At 37.1% G+C, this 27,966-nt stretch overlaps 1 protein-coding gene across 4 annotated transcripts; it reads left to right on the forward strand.

The window, feature by feature from the left end:
- Nucleotides 1–86: 86 nt before the first annotated feature.
- LOC113117522 (calcipressin-3-like) lies at nucleotides 87–27,966 on the forward strand. Of its 4 annotated transcripts, XM_026286249.1 has the most exons (5): nucleotides 87–279; nucleotides 1,713–1,914; nucleotides 21,298–21,471; nucleotides 22,598–22,769; nucleotides 25,541–27,965. In XM_026286249.1, exons 2-5 carry the CDS (start codon nucleotides 1,717–1,719, stop codon nucleotides 25,693–25,695), a joined length of 699 nt encoding a protein of 232 aa, XP_026142034.1. In that variant the 5' UTR covers nucleotides 87–279; nucleotides 1,713–1,716; the 3' UTR covers nucleotides 25,696–27,965. The 4 variants fall into 4 exon arrangements, with proteins under 4 accessions (XP_026142034.1, XP_026142035.1, XP_026142037.1 ...); XM_026286250.1 differs by lacking the exons at nucleotides 87–279; nucleotides 1,713–1,914 and adding an exon at nucleotides 10,627–11,092 and having other exon boundaries at nucleotides 25,541–27,966; XM_026286252.1 differs by lacking the exons at nucleotides 87–279; nucleotides 1,713–1,914 and adding an exon at nucleotides 10,632–10,937 and having other exon boundaries at nucleotides 25,541–27,966.

A 27,966-nucleotide genomic window follows, 5' to 3' on the forward strand; every position in this document is an offset into this window, starting at 1 on the left:
ATACACCGAACAGTCACACGTCATCAATCACGGCTGTCAATCTTCCACGAGCTCGAACCCCATTGGCTGATCATGAGATAAACCTGAATGTCATTGGTCATTCCTCACTGTCACGTCGTTTTGATAGCATAAAGCGAATTTACTGTTTATACGAAAAGACGCATTTTTAGTTGAGATTTACAGTATTACATTATTGTATTAAAGTTTCTGCTCCTCGGATTTCAAAGTGGATGGCCTCTTGCCTCGGCATCGATTTCGAATCAGCTGCAAAGATAACTGGTAAGACATCTCTAAAACTTAACGTTACATTTGACTCTTTTGGACTTGCTTTGACATTTTTCGTCAAATAAAAGTGGCAGAATTAATAGCCTAACATAGATGTTTACTACAATTATGTTACCAATGTCATCTTGATAGTTTAAGCGTGCTAATCGGTTTGTTATGAAGCAGCGATATTTTCTCCCAGAAAATATTAATTATATGTACATTATTAATTTTTTATCGCCAAGAATATACATTAAGCACTCCGCCTGTTTGCATTCGCTCCAGGTTAGCGAACACAACACTTTCTATTTTAGAGACACGTTCGTTTATAATAAGATTACTGATGCACACACGTTGTACTCGTGTATCAGCCACTAGATGGCGCAGTAACACTCAGCGAGAGAGTAGCTGAAACTTCAAGCATATGTTCCTTTGTTAAAGAGACTGTTCACAGACAGTGTGTTTGGCAATTTTGTTGGTAAATTTAGCTACTTTTCAGTCTCCCCTTGCTTTTTCTTCCAAACGCACCTAGCAACAAATTTAGCAGTTTAAAACATGTATTTGGCAACTTTTGAAAAGTGACTAAAAATATAAATAAATAAAAATTAACATTCTCCATCCAAATTACACAAAAAGATTAAACCACAGATGCCTGTACACTACACACACCACATAAAACTGAGTTAGCTGCTATTTGCAATTGTTCAATTAAAAAATAATCATAACTGAATAATTGTATAATTTAAAGGGGTCATATGACATTGCTAAAAAAAACATTATTTTGTGTTTTTGGTGTAATGCAATAGATTATTTTCCACATAATGTTCATTATTGTTGCTCCTCTATGCCCCGTCTTTCTGAAATGCATACATTTTTACAAAGGTCATCGTTCTGTAAAGCGAGGTATAAGCTGATTGGTCAGCTATCCAGTGCGTTGTGATTGGCTGAATGCCTCAAGCGTCTGACAGAAATGTTATGTCCCTTACCATAATGTGATACGACGATAAAAGCAATAAAACCCATTATAAACGAGGCATTAGTTGCATCCAGTGGGGACACGTTACATTGCGTATGGCACTGCATAAATATAAAACCATGTCTGTGTTCGTGATCTGAAAAACGACAAACGACAAACAACAAACAAACGCTTCTCTACACTACACAAAACTGGCATTGGAATCATCATTGGCAAATTCTTTAAATATGAAAATATACTTTCAGACTGTGAGTCAGAAGCGCCAGTCTGTCCTAGCAAAGTTGGAATTGTCCCACTTTATAGAAACAGTGAATTTAATCAGATTTGTATATGTTTTTTATTTTATTTTAAAAAAAAGAGCACCAGTTTTCGAGCACCAGTTCTGTCTATACTGAAAAGCAAAATAGTTAGATGCCTGGACATTTCAACTGGATTGGATCATTTGTTCTAATGCCGTTTTCTGGTGGGCCAGTGGAATGATGCGTGAGGGTGGGACATTGTGGAGCAACAGCTCAGAGGGTCACAGCAGTGATCCTGAAGAGGATGATGAAGAAGAGATGGCGTTTGGCGAGACTGAGGAAGACTCTGAAGAGATGATGGACTTGAGTGATCTACCTACAGCTCTGTTTGCCTGCAGCGTGCATGAGGCTGTGTTCGAGGAGGACAGGCAGAGGGTAAGAACTAATATTTAAAAAATCTCAGTCTCTGTGTTTGTTACTTTGAAAGTCATTGTTGTTTTGGACCTCACTGACAATATTGTGCAGTCAAAAACAGTCCAATCCAATGGTAGAAAATTCATACAGGTTTGGAACAATGTTAATTTTTGAATGAACTATTCATTTAAGGGTCTGTCTGAGCTCGAGATGAGGCATTGTGGGATGAAAGGCTTTCTCTTCCACACAACGCTCTCAGTTCCTCAGGCTTTGAGTGATTTGCTATGTCTCTTCATCTTTTTCAGCAAACTCTAGTTTCCCAAAACAGGCATGTCCAAAGATAATGGAGGCCTTGTGAGCAGTACATTTTAACCTACATTCTGAAGCCAGCTCTTTAAGGCCCCGAGGACAACATCTGATGTTCACACTGCGTTGCCTCAGCGTTCATGGAATATTTTTGCTGGCTGTTGAAGCTGTAACCTCTTACCTGAGGAGTGGAAGGGACTGAGAAGAGCTTTTACTTCCCTTGTGGTAGAGGAGATAAGCGGAGATGTGATTTTTCTCTGCAGAGAGAGAGAGAGAGAAAGAGAGAGCAACAGAGTCACTCAGGTCACTGGCTGAAAATAGATCATACCTGCTTCCTTCTGAAAACCTCTTGTGCTTCTCTGAAAACATTAAACCTGAATACGTAAATGTTGTGTTAGCATCCAAAGTATTACAAAATGCAAAAAGAATCTTGTTCGTGTAGACATTCAACACTAGAACTAAAACATGTTTCCTTATTTTCAGCTTGGTCTCTTCATTATGTGCATCTTTCATTTTTTTTCCTGAGGTCCACTTATAATATTAGTCAGGGTTTTTATTTTTGTTATAGTCTGTTTAGCCGATTCCTTTAATAACTGCTTTTTTACAAAGCGTTATTTTGTGACAAGAAATGTGCTGTACAAAATGTAAAGTTCAGACTAAAGTGATCAGGAACCTGTTTTCTGGAAGATTCGGTTAACCTCTCTTTCATTGGTTGAACTTTCTTCAGAAATAATGTTTTCCCCCCTACATCTTCTTGCGTAATTGCCCAGTCTACATTTTATGTGGAGATAGTTAAATATTTCAGGATTCTGAAACCAAAAATCCAAGAATTAACGTTTTTTTTATAAATTAGTCACTTATGCTTACCAAGGCTAAATTTATTTGACCCAAAGTACAACATAAACAGTAATAATGTGAAATATTATTGCAATTTGAAACAGCATAACTGTTTTCTATTCTGTGGGCTGCTGTCCTCATTCCCGGAAGATGGTGGTCCACTTTTATTCTTTAGCGATTTCAACATTCATCTGGACAAGCCTTATGCTACAGAGTTGCATTCACTCCTTGCTACATTTGATCTCAAACGATTTATCACTGCAGGGATGCACAAATCGGGCAACCAACTTGACTTCATTTACACATGTAATTGCATTGCAGACAACATTTAGGTGTAAACCCTGCATATCTTTGACCGTATATTCATTATATATAAGCTACATTTTGAGCTACACTTGTGTCCCAACACTCCCTATACTAGTAGATGAAACTTACAATCCCTTTCACCCTCCCATCTTGCCTCACCTACCCACCTTTCTTCCCTGGATGTGAATGCAGCAACTGACACTTTATGCTCTACTTTAACCTCTTGTCTAGATGATATTTGTCCTCTCTCCTCCAGGCCAGCATGGTCTGCTCCTTCTAACCCCTGGTTATCAGATGTTCTTTGTGAGCTTCAAACCAAACTCAGGACAGCAGAGAGAAAATGGTGCAAATCAAAAGATCTGTCAGACCTGAGTATTCTTTGCTCGGGTAACCCCACTGCTCAAAAAGCCTTACATTAAACACTTCCCTTATAGACCGCTACAGACCTGTTTCTCTCGAAAACCGTCTAATGAGTTGTTTTCAACTGGGTATCATTGATTCTTTCACAAAACAACAAACTGGACACTAACCAGTCAGGTTTCAGAAGTGGCCATTCAACGGAGACTGTGCTCCTGTCAGTCACAAAAGCCATGCGGATTGCGAAAGCTGATTCCAAATCATCAGTTATTATTTTGCTGGATTTATCTTCTGCTTTAGACACTGTCAATCATCAGATCCTCCTGTCTACCCTCTCATCACTGGGCATCACAGGGATCCCACTTGTGGTTTGCATCCTACCTCACTGGTAGGTCTTTCAAGGTGGCCTGGGGAGGGGAGGTACACAAAGCACATCGTCTTATCACTGGGGTTCCTCAGGGATCAGTTCTTGGACCCCTCCTCTTCTCCATATACACTACATCACTGGGACCCATCATACAGGCACATGGCTCCTCCTACCATTGCTATGCTGATGACACACAGCTCTATCCCTCATTTCAACCAGATTATCCTACAGTAGCTGCACAGATCTCAGGCTGCCTGGCAGACATCTTGGCATCACCTACATCTCAACCTGGCAAAGACGGAGCTTCTTGTCTTGCCTGCCACTCCAACTCTACACCATGATTTCCCCATCCATCTAGGTTCTTCTACAATTACTCCATCAACTTCGGTCAGAAATCTTGGTGTAACCTTTGATGATCAGCTGACCTTCAAAGACCACATTGCAAATTCTGCTTGATCTTGCAGGTTTACATTGCACAACATCAGAAAGATCAGGCCCTTTTTAAAAGAGCATACTGCACAACTTCTTGTCCAGGCAATTGTCATTTCTGGGCTGGAATATTGCAATGCTCTTCTGGCTGGACTTCCATCAAGCACTATCAAACCTCTACAAATGATTCAGAATGCAGCGTGCCGCTGTGTTACAACTCGTCTTCAACGAGCCCAAAAAAAGCCCATATTACACCTCTCTTTATCTCCTTGCACTGGCTACTGGTTGCGGCTAGCATCAAGTTCAAGATTGCATATAGAACAGCCACAGCCCACATGAAAAGATACTATAGTAATTTATATTAAATACTATAGTGTTTTTGAACCATACTATACCAAATTACTTGAATTAATTTGTTTTTGTAATTCTATAGTTGCTGTGATAACATAACAACTAATCAATATAAACAAATTATTTTACCCAATACTGTACTAAGTCTTCTACAACTATAGGGTATAATACACTACAGTTTACTGTAGTAAAGGCTAAAGTATACTACAGTATTTATTACAGTTTATCAGTTCACTGTAGTTAATACTACAGTATGCTGTAACATTCATTAACAAAGTGTTGTAAATACTATAATATATACAGTATAATACACTTTACTATTGTATGGTTAAAAAAACACAACAGTATTTACAATAAATTACATTAGTAGCAATTTTTTTTCATGTGAAAGGCTTAGCACCTGCCTACTTCCAATCACTACTACAAATCTACATCCCCTCCAGAAGTCTGGGATCCACTAGTGAGCGATGCCTCATGGTAACATCACAGAGAGGCTCAAAATCACTTTCCAGAACATTCTCGTTTACCATTCCTGGCTGGTAGAATGATCTTCCCACCCCTATCCGGAATGCTGAATCCCTGACAATTTTTAAATGACCGCTGAAAACTCATCTCTTTCGATGCCACTTGACTTCATCCTAAATTTAAAAAAAAATAATAATAAAAATAAAAATATTTATCTTTATTTATTCCCTCTCTTTCTAGCATGTTCTTATTTGAACAATTCCTAAAACTTGGTATCATGAGCACTTCCTGTGTCTTTTTGCCTCTTTAAGAATTGCTTTATGTATTCCCAAATAGTAAGTCGCTTTGGATAAAAGTGTCTGCAAAATGATTAAATGTAAATGTATTTAAATATATTTTTAATATGTAATTTATTCCTGTTATGGCACAGTTACATATTTAGCATCAGGTATGTGTCACTTTATTCTTCAGAAGTCATTTTATTATCCCAATTTACTTCTCAAGAAACTTTTAATATTATCAGTTTTTAATAGAACAGTAAATCTTGACTGTCAGTTAAAATTCATTTAATACATATTAATTTCTGTTAAAAAGTCTTACTGACCCAAGACAATAAGTGAACAGTATATTGTCTTTTCATTCATATTAATTTTTTCATAATCTTGCCCTGTGAGGAGGTTGCTTCCAGCTCATGTTCACATCCAAACTTCAAAAATGGAACATTCAAATTTTTTTATTTTTTTATAATATAAAGGTCTTTATATTTTTTTTAAATAAAATTATACATTTCTAAATCTCTTTGTGACTCCAGACTTTTAAAAGGTAGCATAAAGATAATCTTAAAAATGACCATTAGCATAATTCTGTTTCGATTCCTGTTAAGTTACCACACAAACCTCCCTGCTACATTCTATGAATGTTAGTACAGGTTACAAATGTAGACTCTAAAGAATGTAAAGAGGTGTTTCTAGAATGTTAAGAAGTAGTTCTTTTAAAAAAAAGAAACCAAACAGGAACCATATACAGTGCTTAACAAGTTTTCCAGGTAAATTAAGCTGTGTTTTTTCACAGCCATACATTTTTTAAATTTGTGTTTTCATAGCACAATTTATTTTTTGCTTTCCAGAATAATTACAGTTTTAATGACATGACCACTTTGTAAGTTCAGCGGCCGGTAATATTGCTTCACGCTACTATGCATTCATGACTTGTCAATGAGTACAACTGAGGCTTGGAAAACATTGCAGAGTATTTGCTATCAGTACCATTAAGAGCATGACTTACATCTCTGATATTGTGTGTGTGTGTGTGTGTGCTTTATGACTGTGAATGCTGGTGCAATGTGTGTGTTTGAATAGTATATTTGGGTCATTATCCTGAGGGTAAAAAAGATGGATAAACAGTGAGGGCTAGAGGTTACCCATAATGCCTTTCACTCTGTGACCCTGCATACTGCTTTGTCTTGTACTAATGAGTGCAGTTATCCATTGCAGCCATGAATTTAAATTAAACTTATGCATTTAGCATATGATTTCATCCAAAGCGACTTCAAAGAACATTCAGGCTATCAGTTTTTACCTATCATGTGTTCCCGGGGAATCGAACCCCAAACCTTGCGCTTAATAGCACAATGCTCTACCAATTGAGCTACAGGAACACTTTACTATTTAACAATTTACTGCTGTGAGTGACAGTAAAATCGTATTTTGACTTTTTGATCACTTTGTAACATTTATATTGAGATGGCTATTCAAAACCACACTTTTGTCCTGTCAAAACACCACACAGCTGAAGTGAATGTATGCATACCTGAGGTCTCTCTCAGTTTGAAAAACAAAAAAATGCTCTTTACTTTCTGCTCTTGAGATACACTGAGTGTGATTTGCCTAACCTGATTTTACCAAGTGAGACATGTTCCTGGGACAACATCGTTGTTGACCCTGGAACGACATTGTGATTAACCAATCAGATTTGAAGAACCAGTTTATAGATTTTGTGAAGTTTATGCTTAAAATCAGTGTTTGGTGCTTGTACATCAGTGTCATTCATCTATCATTTCCTCTGATTTTAGGGATTACTCATGGTTAAGGTTAGGTTTAGGTATAGGGAAATGGTTAAGAATATATTTTTGGAGTAAAATGTTGTTCCAGGGTCAACAAAATATGTTGACCTAGGAACACATCGGACTTGGCAAAATCAGGACGTGCGTGTGATTTGTGTCTTTGGGTGGAGCTGGGAGCATCTTTGTGGGCAAACAGCTGGCCTTTATTTCTGCTTCAGAAACTAGAGCTCTCACAGAAACCCCAGCCCCCCCCAGCTCAGAAAATCTCATTTACTTTGTGTGAGTTGCAGGAGAGAAGCTCTCTTTCCCTCCTTGCCTTTTGCTCTCTCACACACACATGCACACACACAGAAATACACACTTCATAAGTCTTTCATTTTGTTGCGTCTGGCAGCCTGGCGATGTTGTTTCATTAAAACTGTTGACCTGCTTTGGTGGCACGTGCCTCGACCCCTCCTCCCCAGTCTGTTCACTGAACTGTATCAGGGTCAAAGTCCTGCCTGCCTGCCCCAGTGCCGAGACTCTTCAGATAGGAATCAAAACAGTGGAACTCAGCCATGTATCTTTAGATTAAAGTCTATAAATAGTCCCTTTATAAACTCACCCAAGAGATCAGGCTGTTGGGAATGATGGATTTGATGTGTGATCCGTAAAGATAGTTTACATTCAGCAGTCATACAGAATCACCCTGGGGTTTAAAATTATCTTATGCTCACCAGGGCTGCATAAAATACAGTAAAAACATATTCTGAAATATTATTGCAATTTAAAAAAACTGATTTCTAATTTAATATATTTTAAAGTTAATTTAATCATGTTATACCAAGGCTACATTTGCAGCAGACACACACGTGTCACATGAATCTTCAGAAATCATTCTGATTTGCTCCTCAGGAAACATTTCTTATCGTTATCAATGTTGAAAACAGTGCTTCTTTATATATATATATATATATATATATATATATATATATATTTATTTTTTTTATTTTTATTTTTTTTTGTGGTTGACAATGATACAGTTGTTTCAGGATTCTTACTTAACTACAGCTACTAATACAATATTCAAAACAGTGTTTGTTCCACGTTAGAAAAAGCATTTAGCTTTTGTTATGCATGTTGTCTTTATCATTTCCTTTTTAATCATGTTTCACTTAGTGGTGGGCATTTGCACTTCACTTTGATTTTAATATATTATTTATTTTTTATTTTTATTATTATATATTTTTTGTACAATAAATAGTTTTGCTACTGTGTTCCTTGTTGAAAAATCCAGCATATGCTGGTTAGGTATGTTTTGAAGTATGGCTGCTTGTCAGGACCAGCATAAACCGGCACATGACCAGCTTAAACCATTTCAGAACAGGTGCAATGCCTTAAAAACACACCTAACCAGCATATGCTGTTTTTTTGTGTGTGTGTTGGGTCAGCACTTGATGTCCAATGTAAAATCTGGGTCCTGAAGCAAAGCCACTTCCTTAAATGACACATCCACACATTATTTATTATATAATAAGGTCATAAATAGATATACTGCATTGCTCATTTCAGTGCAGTGCTGTAGTACTCATTTCCATAGACCTGCTGCTGACCCGTGGATGAAAAAGAATTGCGAAGAGGATAATGAGAATATTATGCTGTTATTATTCAGGACAGGATGTGGCTCATTTACATAGGTGACATTTTGGTGTTGTGTATAAACAAGTTCCACAGGGAACTCCATAGAAACTGCAATACATCTAACCTGCTAGAAATGCACAATAGCTTACCTCTGCAGTGTACTGGAAATACTATCTGTAACTAATTTTTTTTACCTTTATTTTCCACGTTTTGTTTTATTATTTTATTATTTATTTTCAATTATCTTTTTTCACTTGATATCTCAGCTTGTCTGTTATATTAACTAACTGACTTGCGGCTTTCCTTTATCTCTGTCTCTTCTGCATCCCGTATCTGCTGCATCACCTTCTACTCCTATAGTTGCCTGCACTCTCCTGCACCTGAACTCACTCTCTCTCTCTCTCTCTGTCATGTCTCTCTGAATGTCTCTCTCTCATTCTTCTCTTCGTGATATAAATAGCTTGCCCTAGTTTGCGATAGCTGCAGTGGTGCCAGGGGCTGGTACGGCATGGTACGTACATGAACGAGGTAGACTGGCAGTCTTTACACATGCACATTTGTAAGTCATGATGATGGTGCAGTGTCTCTGCAGTGCTGTGTCCATGTGTGTCTGTGTGTAACGAGACTGACCCTGTTAAGCATTGTCTCTTGCACAGATTGTCATGCAGTATTATCCTTCACTGTACTTTCATCACGTTTTGTTTGAAAAACAAGCATGAGAGAGCTTTATTTTGATTGGTGTGATTGAATAATAACAATGTTTGAAATAGTGCTTTGTGTCTGAATGCAATTTGTGGTGCACAAATTTAAAGGGGACACTGTAGAAAAAAAGTCAGTAAAAAAACTACTGGTAATTTTACTGGTCATTTTATTGGTCATTCATTTCAGTGTGCAATGTCAAAAATGAATTCAGAAAACATACACTGGGCCTTATTTTTACTGGCTTTTTTAAAGTGGATAGTCCATTGGAAACAGCTTATTGGACGAAAAGGTATTTTTAATTAACTGTAGTAATGAAAGAATACCTATAAAATCGGTTTTAAACATAAATAATTATTTTGTTTGTTTTAGATCCCTATAAAATATATATATGAATCAAAGTTATTCACAAATAGCTTTTCCACAAGCTGAGGGAATACTAGTGCACACACCTTTATTGTGATATAAAATCCTATTTAAAAAAGTACATTGAAAATGCTCTTTTATGACACAACTTAAGTTTGCATTTTCTTAGCATAATTATCCAGCAGGCACACTGTTGTGATTGTTCCCTCTCAAAGGATGTGACTTTTGTTCACAAGCATATGAACAAAACTTACGTCTGTGGTAACTTAAAACTTTAAAAGACTATTATATGTATATTATCACACTGTAACCTACATAGAGTTTACTGATGTAAAATTTTCAAGACTCCCCAAACTTTTGTTTTGAATTCCGGAAGAGATAATGCTGTAAATAGGTGTATCAGTTCCCCACCTGTAATTCACATTTTTATTTATTTATTTATTTAAGGTCTGTGGTCATTCTGTCAGTATTCTGATGTCATTTTATAAATTAGGAATTTATGACATATGTTTCCCCTCTTTTACTACAAGTTTAGCTGTCACCTGGAACTGTTTCATGTACTGTTAGTTAATCAGAGGAGCAGGACAACAATGACGGCATCGTTTGTTGGCAAAACCGAACCGTTCTGCGGTGTTCTGCGTTCACTTCTCTGAGGAGCGCGTGCACATCAGAAGACAATCAAACGAAGAAGGCGGTGACGTCAATGTGGCGGCTGAGCGCTCTGATTGGTCAGTACGGATGAACCTGAGCAGCCTTCAAGCGCTCACAGAGCAGCATCTCAGTCAGAGACAGCCAGAGAGTTTGAGTCAGTCACCTCACCAACACACAAAAGACTTTCAGTCTCAGAGAGGCGCACAGATACAGAAAGAAGACTAACGAGTAAGAAAATAAGCGTAGGTTATAAAAGACCAAATTTCTTTATCTGTTTAAAAGCTGCAAAAGAGGGCATGCCATCGATAAACATGAAATTGGAGATGTTGACGCTCATCGCCTGCGATGTAGACACGGAGGTGTTTACGTCGGACAAAATGCAGGTACTGCAAGTTTATCTATAAACTAATTAAAATAGGAAAACAATAGTAAGTGCATGCTGTGTTTATGAACGGTCTGTGTCTGTGCGCGAGGAGCACTTTAACTGCATGCGCGCGGTCTGCGTGACGTTGCACGCCGCCAGTCCATTGTTTCTCATAGCTGGAATTTTCTCAATGAATCCGCAGTTCACATTAACATTCTGCTGCATGCGCACCGATGGCGTCAATGCTCTGAACAACCTCGATGCGGAGCAGCTCCAGACGGGCTGCTCCACCCGTTTGTATGGGATGATGCAGCTGGTGTTCACACTTAAGTCGCATTACATTAAGGCATAGTTCAAACCATAAATGACACTTCTGTTATTATTTACTCACCTTCATGTTATTCCCGCCCCTTCTTTTTATTTCTAGAGCCAAGTTAGCATAATTAACTTACTGACATTTGCCTTTTAATTTTTTGTGTGTGATCTAGTCCCTTAAAAAACAAACCATTCTTTTATAATCTGCTGAGATCTGCTGTAGATGCAGTTGCTCCTGCATACACATGCTTACCTTTGCCTTTTAAGTCAGGTAGAACTGCACGTATTCACCTATTATACTGCGATAATCGATGATAAAGCTTACTTTGGCTTGTAATTGGTAATGGCGCTTTATTTTAAATAGCATTGAGTATTTGTTAGGATTCCTCATTTAGAATTAGTCCAGAAGTAGGGCACACACACTTACACACATGCATTCTGGCATGAGCCATTGCAGTTTTCTGCAGTGTGCAGCGCTGAAAATGCACAGATGCATTTTTATGTCAGGATTCGTAGATTTAATATTTAGAATTATATATTTTTCTGTTACACCTTTAAACATTTGCCTCACTTAAACAAGCTAACAAATATGCACATTTTTGCATGAACATGCATGTGTCTTTGACAGTTGCTCAAATGAGGTTCACAAGAAAAATTTGATACTGAAATTAAAAGAAAGAAGTGCCATTAAGCATGTGGTGTTAAAGTGTCAATGCAGTTTATGTTGTCTCCATGTTTGGTCAGTGTTTCTGTGCCGTAAACTGCAAATAGAGAGGCAGGCATTCAGACAGACAGACAGGTGTTTCTATGCTGCTGCAGACTGCAGGGTCCTGCCCTGACTGAGAAACAACAGGAGTAAAAGAACGACAACTTAAGATTTATGAAGAAAGTCAGAAAGAAAGATTGTCTGAAAATTTCAGTGTGTGTATTGCTTCTAATCTGGGTTTTTGGCTCGTTTTGAGGACACAGGAGATTATAAGATGCAGCACGTGGGCAACAGTCACTGATTACACTGTTCTTGGCACAACAGCTTGGTTTTGTTTTTTTACTTTTTCTCTTTTATCCGCCGCTTAAGGGTTTATTCATTTACTCTCTGCTCTGATTTTCTCGCTGCACAGGAGCATTGAAAAATTCACTAGATGTGTGTGTTTATGTAAATAAATCAAGGCAGTGCATTATGAGTCATCTGAAGTTTTGACTGTTTTCATTATTTTCATTAATGGAAAAATTCTAAAGGAATTAGAAATTATTTTCTGATTGGGAACATGTTGCGTTAACATGAGATATTATGATGGATAGGTTCACATAGTCTGATAACCTTTCATCAACATTTGTCAGTCTTATTAGTGGAGCAACTGGGATCTGAGCGTGCTCACTGGAACAGGTGTGGCCTATGCATGTGTGTTCAATGGAAAATGATGTCCTATGGAAAATATGCAGACATCAGCACATTCAATCTGAAGGTTATGGGCAGGACTCTCAACATTCACGCATAAGCACACACATGCACATCCCCTCTAAATGGTTAACACATTGGTGGCATGTTTGTTGAGGCCGTAAACACATTGGTGTGTTTGTGTCTTAGGAAGGAGTGAATGTCCATCAGGCATGAATGTCCATAGCAGCTGTCAGATCTTGCCACCTTTCAGTGCACTTTATTTGTTACTGGCTTTTAAATTGATCTGTTTGTCGTTGAATGGTGATTGCATGATGGTCAGTGATCTAGGTTTCGTCCCAAGTGGAAGTGACACAGGACTACTCTGCTTGCCTTTGAGCAAAACATGATAGACCTTTCTTACTATTAGATTGCTGTAAATCCTTTTGCAAGAAAGTCCAATAACAGTTAGTGACGGTCAGTCTTTTAGTTGATAAGCCTTTTCAGCTTGTTATAATTGTATGTATGTGTGTGTGTGTGTGTCTAGAAAGAAACAGCAAAACAGTTAAAACAGTTAACATATTTGAAAAACTTTTGTCTACCAAATTGACAACATGCAGTAAAAACATAAACACAAGGTCAATAGGTTTATATCAAGGTCTGTCTACCAGATCATTTGACTTTTTTATAATTTTATAAGGCAAGGTTAATTCAGGATGTGACATGTCATGTTTGACCCTCCAATGTACCAGTATTCATGCAGAATAAATCGCTGATTAATCGACACTGCAGATATCTCTGTCTAGAGTGGATGTCACAACAAATGGCACATTAGCTAGCACAGTGAGTGACAGTTAAATGGAAGGTAGCATAGGACGGAGGTATACCTGGATCAGTTTCTACTCAGGTAGGTAACAGGATCTGAGCTTTGGCAGGTGGAGAGGCTGAAGCCTGCAGCCTGAGATACAGCCCTGCAACAGCCATGCTAGGACTGTATGTCTCTCTCTCACTCTTAGATGGATGGATGAAACAGAAAGATGGATGAGCAGGGAGGTTAGATATATCTGTAACCCAAGAGCATAGGCAGAGCTCAGATGTCACTCTGAAAGTTTAAAGGCACACGTAGGTAATGATGACGTTAGACAAAAGGCTGCTGGCCACCCACTTGTGTCTGTTTTCCTGTGGGTCAGGTTACCAGCCGACACAGCCGGCACATTCTAGTCCTAGCACATCAAACAACCTTCCTGAATCCTCAGTGCTTGCGGATGATAGAGCCAGGAATAAACATCTACTGATGTGACAACCACACCGAATTATGTAACTTTGTGGTCAGAGAATGGGTGGCACATAACTTGTACCAGTGTCGTGTTGCTTGGATCAGGATATCCGGACATTTTAAAAACATTTACAATTTTACAAAAACTATATATATTTCAAGTAAATGCTGTTCTTTTGAATGTAATATTCATCAGTAAACCTGGAAAAACTGTTGTCAACTTCAAAAATAAGAAACCAAATCAGAGTTTTCAAATGATTTTGTCAAAGGATTATGTGACACTTAAGTCTAGAGTAGTGGCTGCTTAAAGTTCAGCTTTGTCATCAAAGGAAGAAATTACATTTAAAATGTATTTTTATATAAAATTAATACAAATTGTATAATATGTAATATAAAATTAATATCATTTATAATATGTAATAATATTTTCACAGTATTTTTATATATTTATATAAAAAATACTGTGGAAATATTACATTTTATAAATATAATACATTCTTTAGATAAAATTGTTATATTAAAATGCATTTTAGCATCTTTGAAACAGTGAGGGTTGTAAGATGTTCCTGGTCAGCATTTGTGAGAACCTACCAACTGTGGTCCAAAGAGGGATAAACTGCAGATTGGTTACAGCATGTGTATGGATCATTGATAGTACAAGGTCTATGGAGACACTTTTAATGATGAAGGTGGCCTGTGAAGGTGCCTCTGTCCACAGCCAAAAGCTCATAGAATGGGCACACAAGCAATCGAACTGGAAGAAGAATGTTTGGTCTGATGAATCCCCTTTTCTTTTACATTGTGTATACATGGATGTAATGGCACCAGGTTACACTACGGGAAGATGGCAAGCTGGTGGAGGGATTGTGATGATCTGGGCAAGGTTCTAATGAGAGACCCTGTTTCTGGCCATTCATGTGGATGTCGGTTTGACACAAGCTACCTACCTCACCTACCTCTACTTTCATCGCAGAATAGGTACACCGTTTATTACAATGGTATGGCAGTAGCCTCTTTCAGGATGGTTTAAAGAAACCTGATGAATAGTTCAAGGTATTGTCCTGATCTCAAAATTCTTCAGAAGCTGATTGAGAATCTATGGGATGTGCTGGACCAACTATTCCAATCCATGGCGGCTCAACCTCCCAGTTTAAATGGATAGTTTACCCAAAAAACTTAAATTCTCTTATTAATTATTAACCCTCATGTTGTTCCAAAACTGTAATACCTTGGTTTGTCTTCAGAACACAAAGTAAGATATTTTTGATGAAATCGGAGAAATCTAAACATACAGATAATGGTGGAGCGTGGTTACGTGGAAGAGAAGAATTGTTGAATAAAGTCATTATTTTTTATTTCTTTGCTCACAAATGTATCCTCGTAGCTTTCCAAAATTACGGTTGAACTACTGATGTCACATGGAATATTTTAACGATGTCCTTACTACCTTTCTGTACTTGGGAACATTTCAGTTGCGTTACTGTCTTGTCAGAAAGCTCTCGGATTTCATCAAAATATTTTAATTTATGTTCTGCAGATGAACAAAGGTCTTTCAGGTTTGGAACGAAATGAGGGTGAGTAATTAATGACAGAATTTTCATTTTTGGGTGAACCGCTGTATCCCTTAAAGTACATGAAAGAACTACTGTTAATGTCATATACCACAAGACCAAGACATCTTCAAGGGTCTTGTAGAGTCCGTTAATTGTCCATTAATTGGCATGTCAGTTCTGTTTTGGCAGCACAAGGAGGATCACCCCAAAAATAAGGGAAAGACAATCTTTTCATGTCAGAGAACCCCTATCAGGTACCTTTCTATAAAATATATTGATTGAATTCCATATTGAAGAACTGCACTGAACTTACTAAGAAATCAGTCGGCTTAGTCAAAAGAGGCTTTTCCAGAATTACAAAATTCCCATAATGGCATGGAATTCTGGGATGGATATCACTCCGCCCATCTCTGAGCTCTGGAAAATCCCCCGGGGCTTTTTCATCAGGTCTGTCAATTGAATTTGTTCCCTTCCATTGATTCTAGTATAAAAACCACAACAGACCTGAGCGATGGCACCAATTCCACCAGAGCCAATCAGGATGACAGCTTTTGTTGTTGTTGTTTAACTCTGTGCTGATAACACTGCGGAAAAACAGTGCCCTCTGCATTTACGGTAGTTGTGATGAATTGCTTCTGCCACTTAAAGAGATTTCCTTTCACAGAAGGTCAGGGATCAGCTTCTTTTGTACAAAACCGTTTCGTGCCTGGCGAGTTGGCACCTCGGCTGCTTGGATGAATGACTCGTGTGTGACATTATGATAACATTTAGATTTTGTGTTCTGGGTTGGTCCTCCTGTTTCCAGACTCTGTTTTGGACAAAGACTTAAGGCAGCAAAAGTTCACTCATTATTTACTGACAGGCCGAACAATGAGCAACTGAATAACAGGAAACCAGATGCGATGTAGTTTTTATGGGGACATGTAATAAAATTTGTGCGTCTGTCGAGTCAAACTATGTTTTTTGAGTGAATATGTTGCTGCCTGTATTTAGGAATTTGTAGTTATAATACAGTGTTTCTTTGAATCAGCTCCAGTCTGTATCACCCAAGGGCTTTTTGATTGGCGGCTAGTCGTCAGGGTTGTGTAACATCAGCAGGGTAATTAAAAACATCACCCACTCGTTTAACGGATTAATCTTCTAAATTATTTATGGTACTATTCTCAGCACAAAATCATGCTAGTGTCCCAGTCCACCATATGCCCCAGATTATTGGGTCATACTTGCTTTTAATGGCTTTCTGTATTGAGTACATGTATGGAGCTTGTCCTAAAGTCACTTTCTGAGGAGACCGAAATGAGGACAAGTATGAGGACAAGAGGATAAGTATGAGTCATGAGCCATGTAGTGTATGGGGCTGGTGTTCAAACACACATGATATATTCACAATAGTTTATCTGATGATATTTACAAATTGCAAATACAGTATATGGTCTCTTAACTAGTATTTATATTAACATCTTTATAAAAATGTTGCTGTTTATCATTATGTGCTACTATATAAGTGAAAATATAATTATTCTTGTTCATTCAATGTAAAACAGTATGGAAAACATGGATTTATATAAAAAAAAAGCTGTTTGGCTGAAAATTGAAATGCTGCCTCTGTTTAGAAAAATATACTTGAGTACAATTTATTTTTATATATTTAGAATGTTTTTGATAATTATAAAAATAGGACTGAACTCATTGGTACATCGGACAATACACGTCAGCTGCATTACAGTTTTTCACACAGAGGAACAGAAGCCTCTCCAAACTTTTCATCAAATATGTCTACAGGATAGTGTGAACTATGAAGTTTTTGTTTTGCTTTCACTTGGTTGCATTGAAATAAATAAGCTAAATTAATAAATTAATTAGATGGTTATTTTAATAAAGCAATAAAAAATAATAACACATCATGTAATCAGCCTAATGAAGAACTTTTTTTATATGTAACACTTGCTTTTTCTACTCCGTTTAGTAGTGAACATCTGCAAGTTTTTTTTTTTTACCAGATTGCAGTTTTCCATCAGTTGTAAATATTTCTCTCTGCTCTCCATTAAAGCTGACCACAGTGATCTCATGTGTCACCACCTGCTGATGTTTTCCAGGCAGGTAAAAGGTGTATAATACATGTGATTGGCAGAGGTGTGAAGTGAGCCAACACACACACACACACACCTGTGGTGTTGCATAACAGAGTTACATAGTCCTTACATCACACCAGTGTCCTGAATAATTATCTGCAGTCCTGCTTTGAAAATGGGCCTGTTTCCTGCCTGTGAAATGTTGGTATCGGATTAAACATAAACAAGCTTTTGTTTACTGGATGCTGATGTGATCTTTGAAGTTTCCCTGCAGTGTCTGTCCAGCAACACACTGAGAGAGAAAACATCGGCTCTCCTTTTTTGATGCTGGGCCATCATAATAGATACAATCATATATCTATATAATATAATTTCTTAAAGAAACTGCATTAGGGATGCACAACATATCAATACCATAAACCTTAAAATAAATGAAATCTTTAAAACAGTAGTTATTTAATTAGTAATTAAATCTAAATAATTAATACTGTTAAATGTAATCTTTTGTAAAGCTCAAAATTATTATCCATTGTTCTTACTATACATTTAAATTTATCTCTTGGTGATTTTTTTATTTTATTTCTTTTGTCAAAGTAGTATGTAATTTTAATGTCAAGCATAGCATGAAAAGAAAAGTCTCCTTATAAAAATTCTGTCCAATTACTTAGATTATGCACTTTTATCAGTATTTATTTTAATTAGATTTATTTGTTTATTTCAAATTTATTTATGCATGTATGCATTCATATTTTACAGTTAATTTAATGTAGAAGCAGGTCAGTATGATGTGTGTCTCTACAAATCTGATTTCAGCTTCACTAAACTAAAACTTCTTTGCACAGGTCAGTGTGTTAATCTTTAATTTGTTTCATTTTTCATTAAAGGAATAGGTCATCCAGAAATGAAATAATTTATTCACCCTCATGTCGTTTCAAACCTGTATACTGGAATTTTTTGTGACATGGTGCTGTCAAGCTCTAAAAGGTTAAAAAAAAGAACACAATGCAATTAGTCCATACACTGTACAGTATTGTTCAAAATAATAGCAGTACAATGTGACTAACCAGAATAATCAAGGTTTTTAGTATATTTTTTATTGCTACGTGGCAAACAAGTTACCAGTAGGTTCAGTAGATTCTCAGAAAACAAACAAGACCCAGCATTCATGATATGCACGCTCTTAAGGCTGTGCAATTGGGCAATTAGTTGAAAAGGGTGTGTTCAAAAAAATAGCAGTGTCTACCTTTGACTGTACAAACTCAAAACTATTTTGTACAAACATTTTTTTTTTTTCTGGGATTTAGCAATCCTGTGAATCACTAAACTAATATTTAGTTGTATGACCACAGTTTTTTAAAACTGCTTGACATCTGTGTGGCATGGAGTCAACCAACTTGTGGCACCTCTCAGCTGTTATTCCACTCCATGATTCTTTAACAACATTCCACAATTCATTCACATTTCTTGGTTTTGCTTCAGAAACAGCATTTTTGATATCACCCCACAAGTTCTCAATTGGATTAAGGTCTGGAGATTGGGCTGGCCACTCCATAACATTAATTTTGTTGGTTTGGAACCAAGACTTTGCCCGTTACTAGTGTGTTTTGGGTCATTGTCTTGTTGAAACAACCATTTCAAGGGCATGTCCTCTTCAGCATAGGGCAACATGACCTCTTCAAGTATTTTAACATATGCAAACTGATCCATGATCCCTGGTATGCGATAAATAGGCCCAACACCATAGTAGGAGAAACATGCCCATATCATGATGCTTGCACCTCCATGCTTCACTGTCTTCACTGTGTACTGTGGCTTGAATTCAGAGTTTGGGGGTCGTCTCACAAACTGCCTGTGGCCCTTGGACCCAAAAAGAACAATTTTACTCTCATCAGTCCACAAAATGTTCCTCCATTTCTCTTTAGGCCAGTTGATGTGTTCTTTGGCAAATTGTAACCTCTTCTGCACATGCCTTTTTTTTAACAGAGGGACTTTGCGGGGGATTCTTGAAAATAGATTAGCTTCACACAGACGTCTTCTAACTGTCACAGTACTTACAGGTAACTCCAGACTGTCTTTGATCATCCTGGAGGTGATCATTGGCTGAGCCTTTGCCATTCTGGTTATTCTTCTATCCATTTTGATGGTTGTCTTCCGTTTTCTTCCACGTCTCTCTGGTTTTGCTCTCCATTTTAAGGCATTGGAGATCATTTTAGCTGAACAGCCTATCATTTTTTGCACCTCTTTATAGGTTTTCCCCTCTCTAATCAACTTTTTAATCAAAGTACGCTGTTCTTCTGAACAATGTCTTGAACGACCCATTTTCCTCAGATTTCAAATGCATGTTCAACAAGTGTTGGCTTCATCCTTAAATAGGGGCCACCTGATTCACACCTGTTTCTTCACAAAATTGATGACCTCAGTGATTGAATGCCACACTGCTATTTTTTTGAACACACCCCTTTCAACTAATTCAACTAATTGCCCAATTGCACAGCCTTAAGAGCGTGCATATCATGAATGCTGGGTCTCATTTGTTTTCTGAGAATCTACTGAACCTACTGGTAACTTGTTTGCCACGTAGCAATAAAAAAATATACGAAAAACCTTGATTATTCTGGTTAGTCACATTGTACTGCTATTATTTTGAACAATACTGTATATTCTGCCTGCTTCGCCAGTTTAACCAATGAAATATCCATGAATAACAAGTTTCACTTGTTTATGCAATTTATGCAGATTGACGAGCTTAATCAGCTGAGATTTGCTCGTGAACAGCTTGGCAATTTTAGCATTATAAAATCCTGGTGATTTTAGCTGGTGTTGATTTTACATGCCACACACACTCTCCCGTACACACACAAAGAGCTGGCGTTTCATGAAGGCGGATGTCCACTCCTTCCACCTGGGTAGTGTGTAAGTCTACACCGCTTGCAGGAAACACATGAATTAGTGATTGGCACATCCCCTCTTGTTACACCGTGTCTGAGTTCAAAACAAACCTTCTGTATGTGTGGAAACAGTAAGACTCAAATGCAAACGCAAACAAGCTGCATATGGACAGCAAAAATTATTATTATTCTTATAATTTTAAACATTACATTTATTCAAATTATAGTTTTATTCAGAGGGATAAAGCAAAAAGAGAAATTATACATCATTGGTTGTTCTACTTTTAATGTTTTGTTTTGTGGTATCAGTTTAAATGTTGAATTTTTTGGCACAGTAGCTGCAGACTTAATTTATATCAAAACATATAAAACAACACCTTTAAATCTTAACAGTTAATGAGCCTAATCACATCAGTATTGTGTGGGGTAAATCTAGAAGTTGTTTTAGTGTCCTTGAATGAACCATTTGCTTTATTTTCTTCCTGTCACTGTTCTCTCTTTACTTGCTCCATCAGCAGAATAAAGGTCACTCTTCATATTTCACCTGCTCCCTTCTGTTCAAAACTATGAAGTGTCCTGTACTTTTCTTCACACGAGACACGAGAGCATGGTGTTAGTAGTTTCATAATAACACAAATGCTAAAAACATCAGCAGAATGGTGAAATTACACACGGCTAAAGTTTACAGTAGACATCAGAAAACTGAAGCAATTATGTATTGTGTTTTGTTTGTGATTCTCCTCAGGAGCGGTTTGAGGCTCTGTTCAGGATCTATGATGATCAGACGTCCTTCCAGATGTTCAAGAGTTTCAGGAGAGTTAGGATCAGCTTCAGTACTCCAGAGGCTGCTGCACGCGCACGCATCGAGCTCCATGAATCCGATTTCAATGGCACCAAACTAAAACTGTACTTCGCACAGGTCAGTGCTTAAATTTTTATTATGTTTCATTCTTCATTAAAGGGATAGTCCTTCCAGAAATGACGTGTATACAGGAGCTGTTTGCAACTCCAAAACAGCACAAATGAACGTCAGAAAATTATTCCATGTGACTTGTGAACTGTTCAAAAACTATAAAGATATAGTTCAAAAAACTATTCTGCTCAAAAGTTTGGTGCCGCTAAGATTTTTTAAGTGTTTTTGGAAAGAAGTTTTATTTTAAGGTTGAATTTATTTTAATCAAAAATACAAAAGGAACAGTGATATTGTGAAATAGTATTACAATTTATATATTAATATATTTTAAATGGTAATTTATTCCTGTGATGGCAAAGCTGAATTTTCAGCAGCCATTACTGCAGTATTCAGTGTCACATGATCCTTCAGAAATTACAATATGCTTTTAAATTACTAATATTCTGATTTGATGATCAAGAATCATTTCTTATGATCAGTTTTGAGTGCTGTAAATATTTTTTGTGGAGTAATATTTTTCAAGATTCTTTGAAGAATAGAATGTTCAATATAACAACATTTATAATAAAAAAAAAAAAAAAACTTTTTTGCAGAATTTCTTAAGAGCTGAGATCTTATGACTCTCAGCGTAACGTTAGATGAGAGAAGAGGAGAGTTTAGTTCTTCGTTTCTCCTCTAAAGAGGTCTTTCAACTGGAGAGAACACACAGTTCTCAGCACAGTAACACACACACACACATACATTGCTATTAATTATGTGAAATCAGACAGACACGGTTATATTTCTAGAATCATTATGTTGGAAATGTGCTCCACGTGTTTTATTCAGAGCAGAAAGTGTGGACGCAATCCTCACAATGATTCTGTGTATTCGTGTGCTGCTGTGTAGGAGTGCGGATATGATCTAGGACACCTTGTGTCTTTTGAATAGTAAAATAATTGCCTGTTTCCTTCAGAGAGAAGTAACTATGGTGAGAGTATTCCTTCAAATCAATGAGATCTGGGCCTTAACTGTGCTATATTTAGTTAAGAGGATGTCTTTAATTAAAAAGGAGAGGAGAGGAGTTTTTTTCTTGTACTGTTTAGTCTGGTTTTTCGCTTTATCACCCTGACTTTTTTCTCTTTGACCACAGGTGCAGAATTCAGGGGAAGACGTGGACAAGACATTTCTTGCCCCACCTCAACCTGTCAAGCAGTTCCTCATCTCTCCACCTGCGTCCCCACCTGTGGGATGGAGCCAGAATGAAGATGCCACACCTGTGATCAACTACGACCTGCTGTGTGCTGTGGCCAAACTGGGACCAGGTACAAAACACAGACACACACACACAGAGTGAGCATGCAAGCATATGCCACTTACTCCCACACATACAAACAAGCTGTGCAGAGTTTAAGTGTGTGTAACCATCTGAACCAAATGTGTGTCTTCACTGTCTCAAACACTGATTTTCACACCAAAAGTGGATAAAAACACTTGCAAACTTCTGTAGAAAGATTAAGTGACCCAAAAGAATCAACCTTACTTTCGTTTTGATCGGTAGTGTAGGCCAGCACTAGTTGTATTTAATGTTTATCATGATTTCATGAAAGTTATTATACAGTCAGTGTTACTGAGAAGATGAAGCATACATGGGGGTCCCCGAATTGGAAAATGTTGACAACCCCTGATCAAATTCAATGGCAGATACATTTTTTAATGTAACTTTAGTATTCATATAATTTTTGGTGCCACATTTCCAGATATGGGCTTTTTTCACCATGTCCTGATATCCCTCTACTGTATTATGAATTAAAATGTCAAGAAGGCTAAAATTATATTACAAGGAGGCTGTATTGTAGAAATCAAAATATGTTATAAACTAATGTTTTAATGTGTGGTTGGTGATCAGATATTGTGTTTTGAAACTGAATTGTAAATTTGCTACTGTAAACAGAAATTGAACTTTAAACAGTTTTAGATGTTCCTCTTCATGTGTGCTGTGTCTGCGCCCCCTGCTGGTACATATCACAACACACACACACACAAACAAACACACATACACACACACACACACACACACACACACACACATACACCTTTGTTTTTGTGAAAAGTGGGGACATCCCATAGGTGTAATGGTTTTTATACTGTACAAACTGTATATTCTTTGGCCCTACACCAACCCTAACCCTCACAGGAAACTTTTTGCATTTTTACTTTCTCAAAAAAACTCATTCTGTATGATTTATAAGCGTTTTGAAAAATGGGGACATGGGTTATGTCCTCATAAGTCACCCTCTCCTTGTAATACCTGTGTCATACCCATGTCATTATACTGAGTCGTGTCCTGATATGTCACAAAAACAAGAACACTGACTTCCTGCCAGAAAACCTTTTCTCATCTCTTATTGGTTGGCTCGTTACTATAGGAACCCTCATTCTGTTTCTCAGTGTTTGTGTGTTCTCAATGGTGATGCTTCTATTCCTTCATCTTTAATGGCTTTCAAACCTTAAAATTGGTTAGTGAGAGGACCTTTATGTGGACATTTATCTATTAAATGTCCACCAGATGCAGAAAAGTTGGCAAAAACAATCTAACACAAAATGTTTTGGGCTCCATTCTTCATATCTGGATTTTTCTCATTTTAATTCTACATGATATTACATAATACTCTTATTCAGTTGGCTTGTTTTATATTTAATTTAATTTAATTAATGTTATAAGTTGAGGCTACAATAAATATTTTAACTGCTACTATGTAAAGGGAACAATGCTGGAAAAAGCACCTTATTTGTTCAAAGTGTTTGCAAACCAAATGGTATTACACTTTTGTTCGTTTAGCAGTAGGCCTACTTTTAAATGAAAAAAGTGCACAAAACACTACTTTTGAATGTGTTATTAGTTTTGTGCATAACAATGCGATTCATCGCTGACAATAATGCGATTAAAATTTTATTTAATCGTTGCCCAGCACTAATATATATATTTGCCACTAATCAAACAGGCTGCTTTTCTAAGGCTATATTGTTGTTGTTGATGTTGTTTTCATTAATGTTGATGATGATTATAATAAGGATAGATGGATGGATGGATGGATGGATAGATAGATAGCCTAGTCTTAGAAGAACTGTGTGTTGAGCTAGAGGCAAAAATAATTTTGTATAGCATTATTATTACGAAGTGTCTATTTACACTTAGTACAAATAGCCCACCTTGTTGGCAGAGGCTATTTACACTAACTCCACCCACCAATGTCCCAGTATTACACACAACAGTAAACTGTTGTTAGAGCCAGATGGTAAAACATGTTTTGTACTCATTTTGACTCGATCGACCCAGATTCGAATCCACCTTTTGGTGAACTTTTTTTCTCCCTTTAAAAATTTCAGATCACATCAGAAAAGCATTTATTTTCAATGAAAACTAGTATTGGATAGGGTAAGGGAAGGTGTAGGGAGGTCTTTATTGTCCCAATAAGGTGGAATCCATTTAATAATTTGAATTAAAATACTAATTTGCGCTCTAAGTTATCATTGCATACTGTTTTATAATATACTATAGTACTGAGGTGCAGATAATTGGCACTATTTGCAATAAGTAAAATAAATAGCAGAAAATCCTAAATAAAACGCTGCTGTTTGCACTATAACAAATATACTAATTGTTGTTTATGCCAAATTATTATTATTATTAATCACAGACCATTTTGTTAATTTATAGGGACCTATGGTTTTAGGGTTTAATTTACCTCATAATTTACATTAGCTCGACAATTTGTCCAAGCCATGCAAAGAAAGTTTTTCCTCTCTTGTTCTTGGGAAGTTCTTCTTTAACAGTTTTTGTGATTGTTGTCAGTATACCATAGGTCAACATTTGGTTCAATAGACAATGCAAACATGACAGCTGTAGAATGTCCGGGAATGTATTTGTACTAGACTTTTCATGAAAGTTAAAAATGTCCTGCCCACAGAATGGCTTTCTTCAATGACGAAGAAGCTAAATTGAGGACATGGGGACGAAGGCTTGATTTCTGAAATTAACTTTAAGTATGTCCATTAATTCCAAAAGGTGTTGATCTTTCATCTGTCTCTGTAGGTGAGAAGTACGAGCTGCATGCGGGTACAGAGTCCACTCCTAGCGTGGTGGTCCACGTGTGTGAGAGCGATACTGAGGAAGAGGAAGAAGCCCGACCAAAAGCCAAGATTGTCCAGACCAGACGCCCCGACGGTCCCCCGAAAGTCTACAACTAAAACCTTTGGCACACTTCACACGTTTTTCTCTCTCTCTGAGTCTCTTTCTCTCATCCAGGGAAAGGCACGCTTTATTTCAATTACAAAAAAAGCTGAACTAAGAATGGGATGGATGTGGAGGGGTGCTCCGTGCACAGGTGACGTGTGCTGTTCTGAACTGTTCTCCTGGACTGAACACACTGTCTCACTGCTGCCTCACGGGACAGCCAGGGGGCAATGAGCTTGCAACCCCCCTCTCACAATCATAGCGCTTTCATTCCCTCATTTAGAGTCTTTGTACTGAAGCATTGAAGAGCAGTAATTGTATTTAACAGTCGTAGAAGTAGGTTACATGTAAACTTTGTTACTGTTTGTCACTTTGATTGATCATCAGTGAAAATTGCGCTTTAAAAAAAAGGAAGCAGACCCATTCTGCTTTTCCTGTTTGTCTCTCGACAGCCTTGTCTGCGTCTCATCTCCACATCGGTCAGGTTGGCACACCTGCAGAGGTGCCGCGCGGCTCGCTGGGGTTTTGACCCATGTGCATATTTATGCCTGTTCATACCATGCTAGAATGAGATGACAAGTTGTTTAATGGAAATGGTAAGAATGAAGGTGTCGATTGAAGAGTTTGTGTCACGTCGGTTATGATGAGAGGGTGTTTACTTAGTTAGATGTGTATTATTCTTACTGTGTATTTGATACCACACATTTTTGCATGCTGACTGGCGTATTTTATACTCTATGTTAAAGCAACTTTAAGCATATCTGATCGCTGTCTGTCAGAGTGATTGGCCTTGGAAAGCGAAGAAATAGGTGTAGAGTTCGATATTTTGTATATTTTTTTTTGTAGCACATCATTTACTTGCAGGCCAGATAAACAATTTGGGTCTTAGTTTAACACCATCTCTGTTTGGCGTGATTCTGTACCACTTGTATTGTTTATCACTGACGAGATTCTGTGTTTTTCATATATTCATACATTTATTGAATATAAATTGACATGCTCAAGTTTCGAACGGAGACCCAGAGTACTGATAATGATACTGTCATATCATTGTTCATTTTTGAGTTGTGCGTTTTGCAATGACAGATCAAATAATATTAAGGGATAGTCCACTGTAAATGAAAGTCTGAACTGAAACGTTTCTCATCATTTACTCCAAACCTGTGCGACTTTCTTCTGTGGATGTATCCTAGCTCTTTTGTCTCATCATTTTTTTCAACTTTTCTTCCAGTTTATTAACCTCCACTGTGTTAATTCATACCAAAAAGGAAAACATAGATGGAAATGGATGGATGAAAATGTCATTTTAAGATATTTGTTTAATGTACAGTCAGTGAAGCAGAATGTCACGATTGACCGATCAGATTGAGGATTGCGTAGAGGCTTATTAAGATGGTGGTTAAATTAGCCTCAAAAAATAATAATAAAAAAAAAAGGAGGGAGAAAGAAAGACAATTCAGTTAAACATTGAGTGATATTCAGTCATATTTTGAAATGCAATGAAAAAGAAATAATGCAAACAATAACTGTGAAATTCAAGTGACTTTATAAATTGCCTTGTTCCCTCGCTTACATGTGAAAAAAAGATTTCAAGTGTTTTGGTTTAAAAGCCAGTTCTTAAGTGATGAAGGTCTCCGTTAGCAAATAACTTACTCAAAACAATTTTTTTTTTTGTACTTCTGCATGCTGTGACTTTTCCATAGATGCAGTCTTTCCCGTTCGTATCTAACTCTGAATGCAGCGCTTTTCTCTTGCCTGTTTCATCCTGTTGTGTTTCAGTCAATACAGGGGTGAGAAACATTGTGAACAAAGCTCTTTGAGTGATCGATAACCAGCATGAACAAATGTTTTGGACTCTTTGAGTTTGTGTGTGTTAACCTTTAAGACAAAAGGAAGAAGTGAAGTATATGAACACAAGAAGCAAATTTGTACCGAGTTGTAAGATAAGCCTATCATTGGCAGCATACTGTATTCATATTTTTGACTGTCTTTAAGGCTGTTGTTGCAGTTGCTCTGTATCAGTAAATGATTGTTCTTGTTCTTTCTTTTCTTTTTTTTAATAAGGAAGTCTACTGATAGTCAGTTCTATCACTGTTGCTGTTCTGTTTGGATCTAGATATTGTCTAGTACTTTAACTATAGTTCATGAACCCGTGAACATGAAGCAATAATTTACAGTTATATGTCTGTGTCCCGTATGGTATGGAATTTTTATTTATTTTTCTGTTTTGACTCTTTGCTTGCCTTTGTAAATATGATTGTTATTTGTTTCTCATTGGCATATAA

The sequence above is a fragment of the Carassius auratus genome, chromosome 17, assembly GCF_003368295.1.
Source record: "Carassius auratus strain Wakin chromosome 17, ASM336829v1, whole genome shotgun sequence".
In the NCBI taxonomy this organism is placed as follows: domain Eukaryota; kingdom Metazoa; phylum Chordata; class Actinopteri; order Cypriniformes; family Cyprinidae; genus Carassius; species Carassius auratus.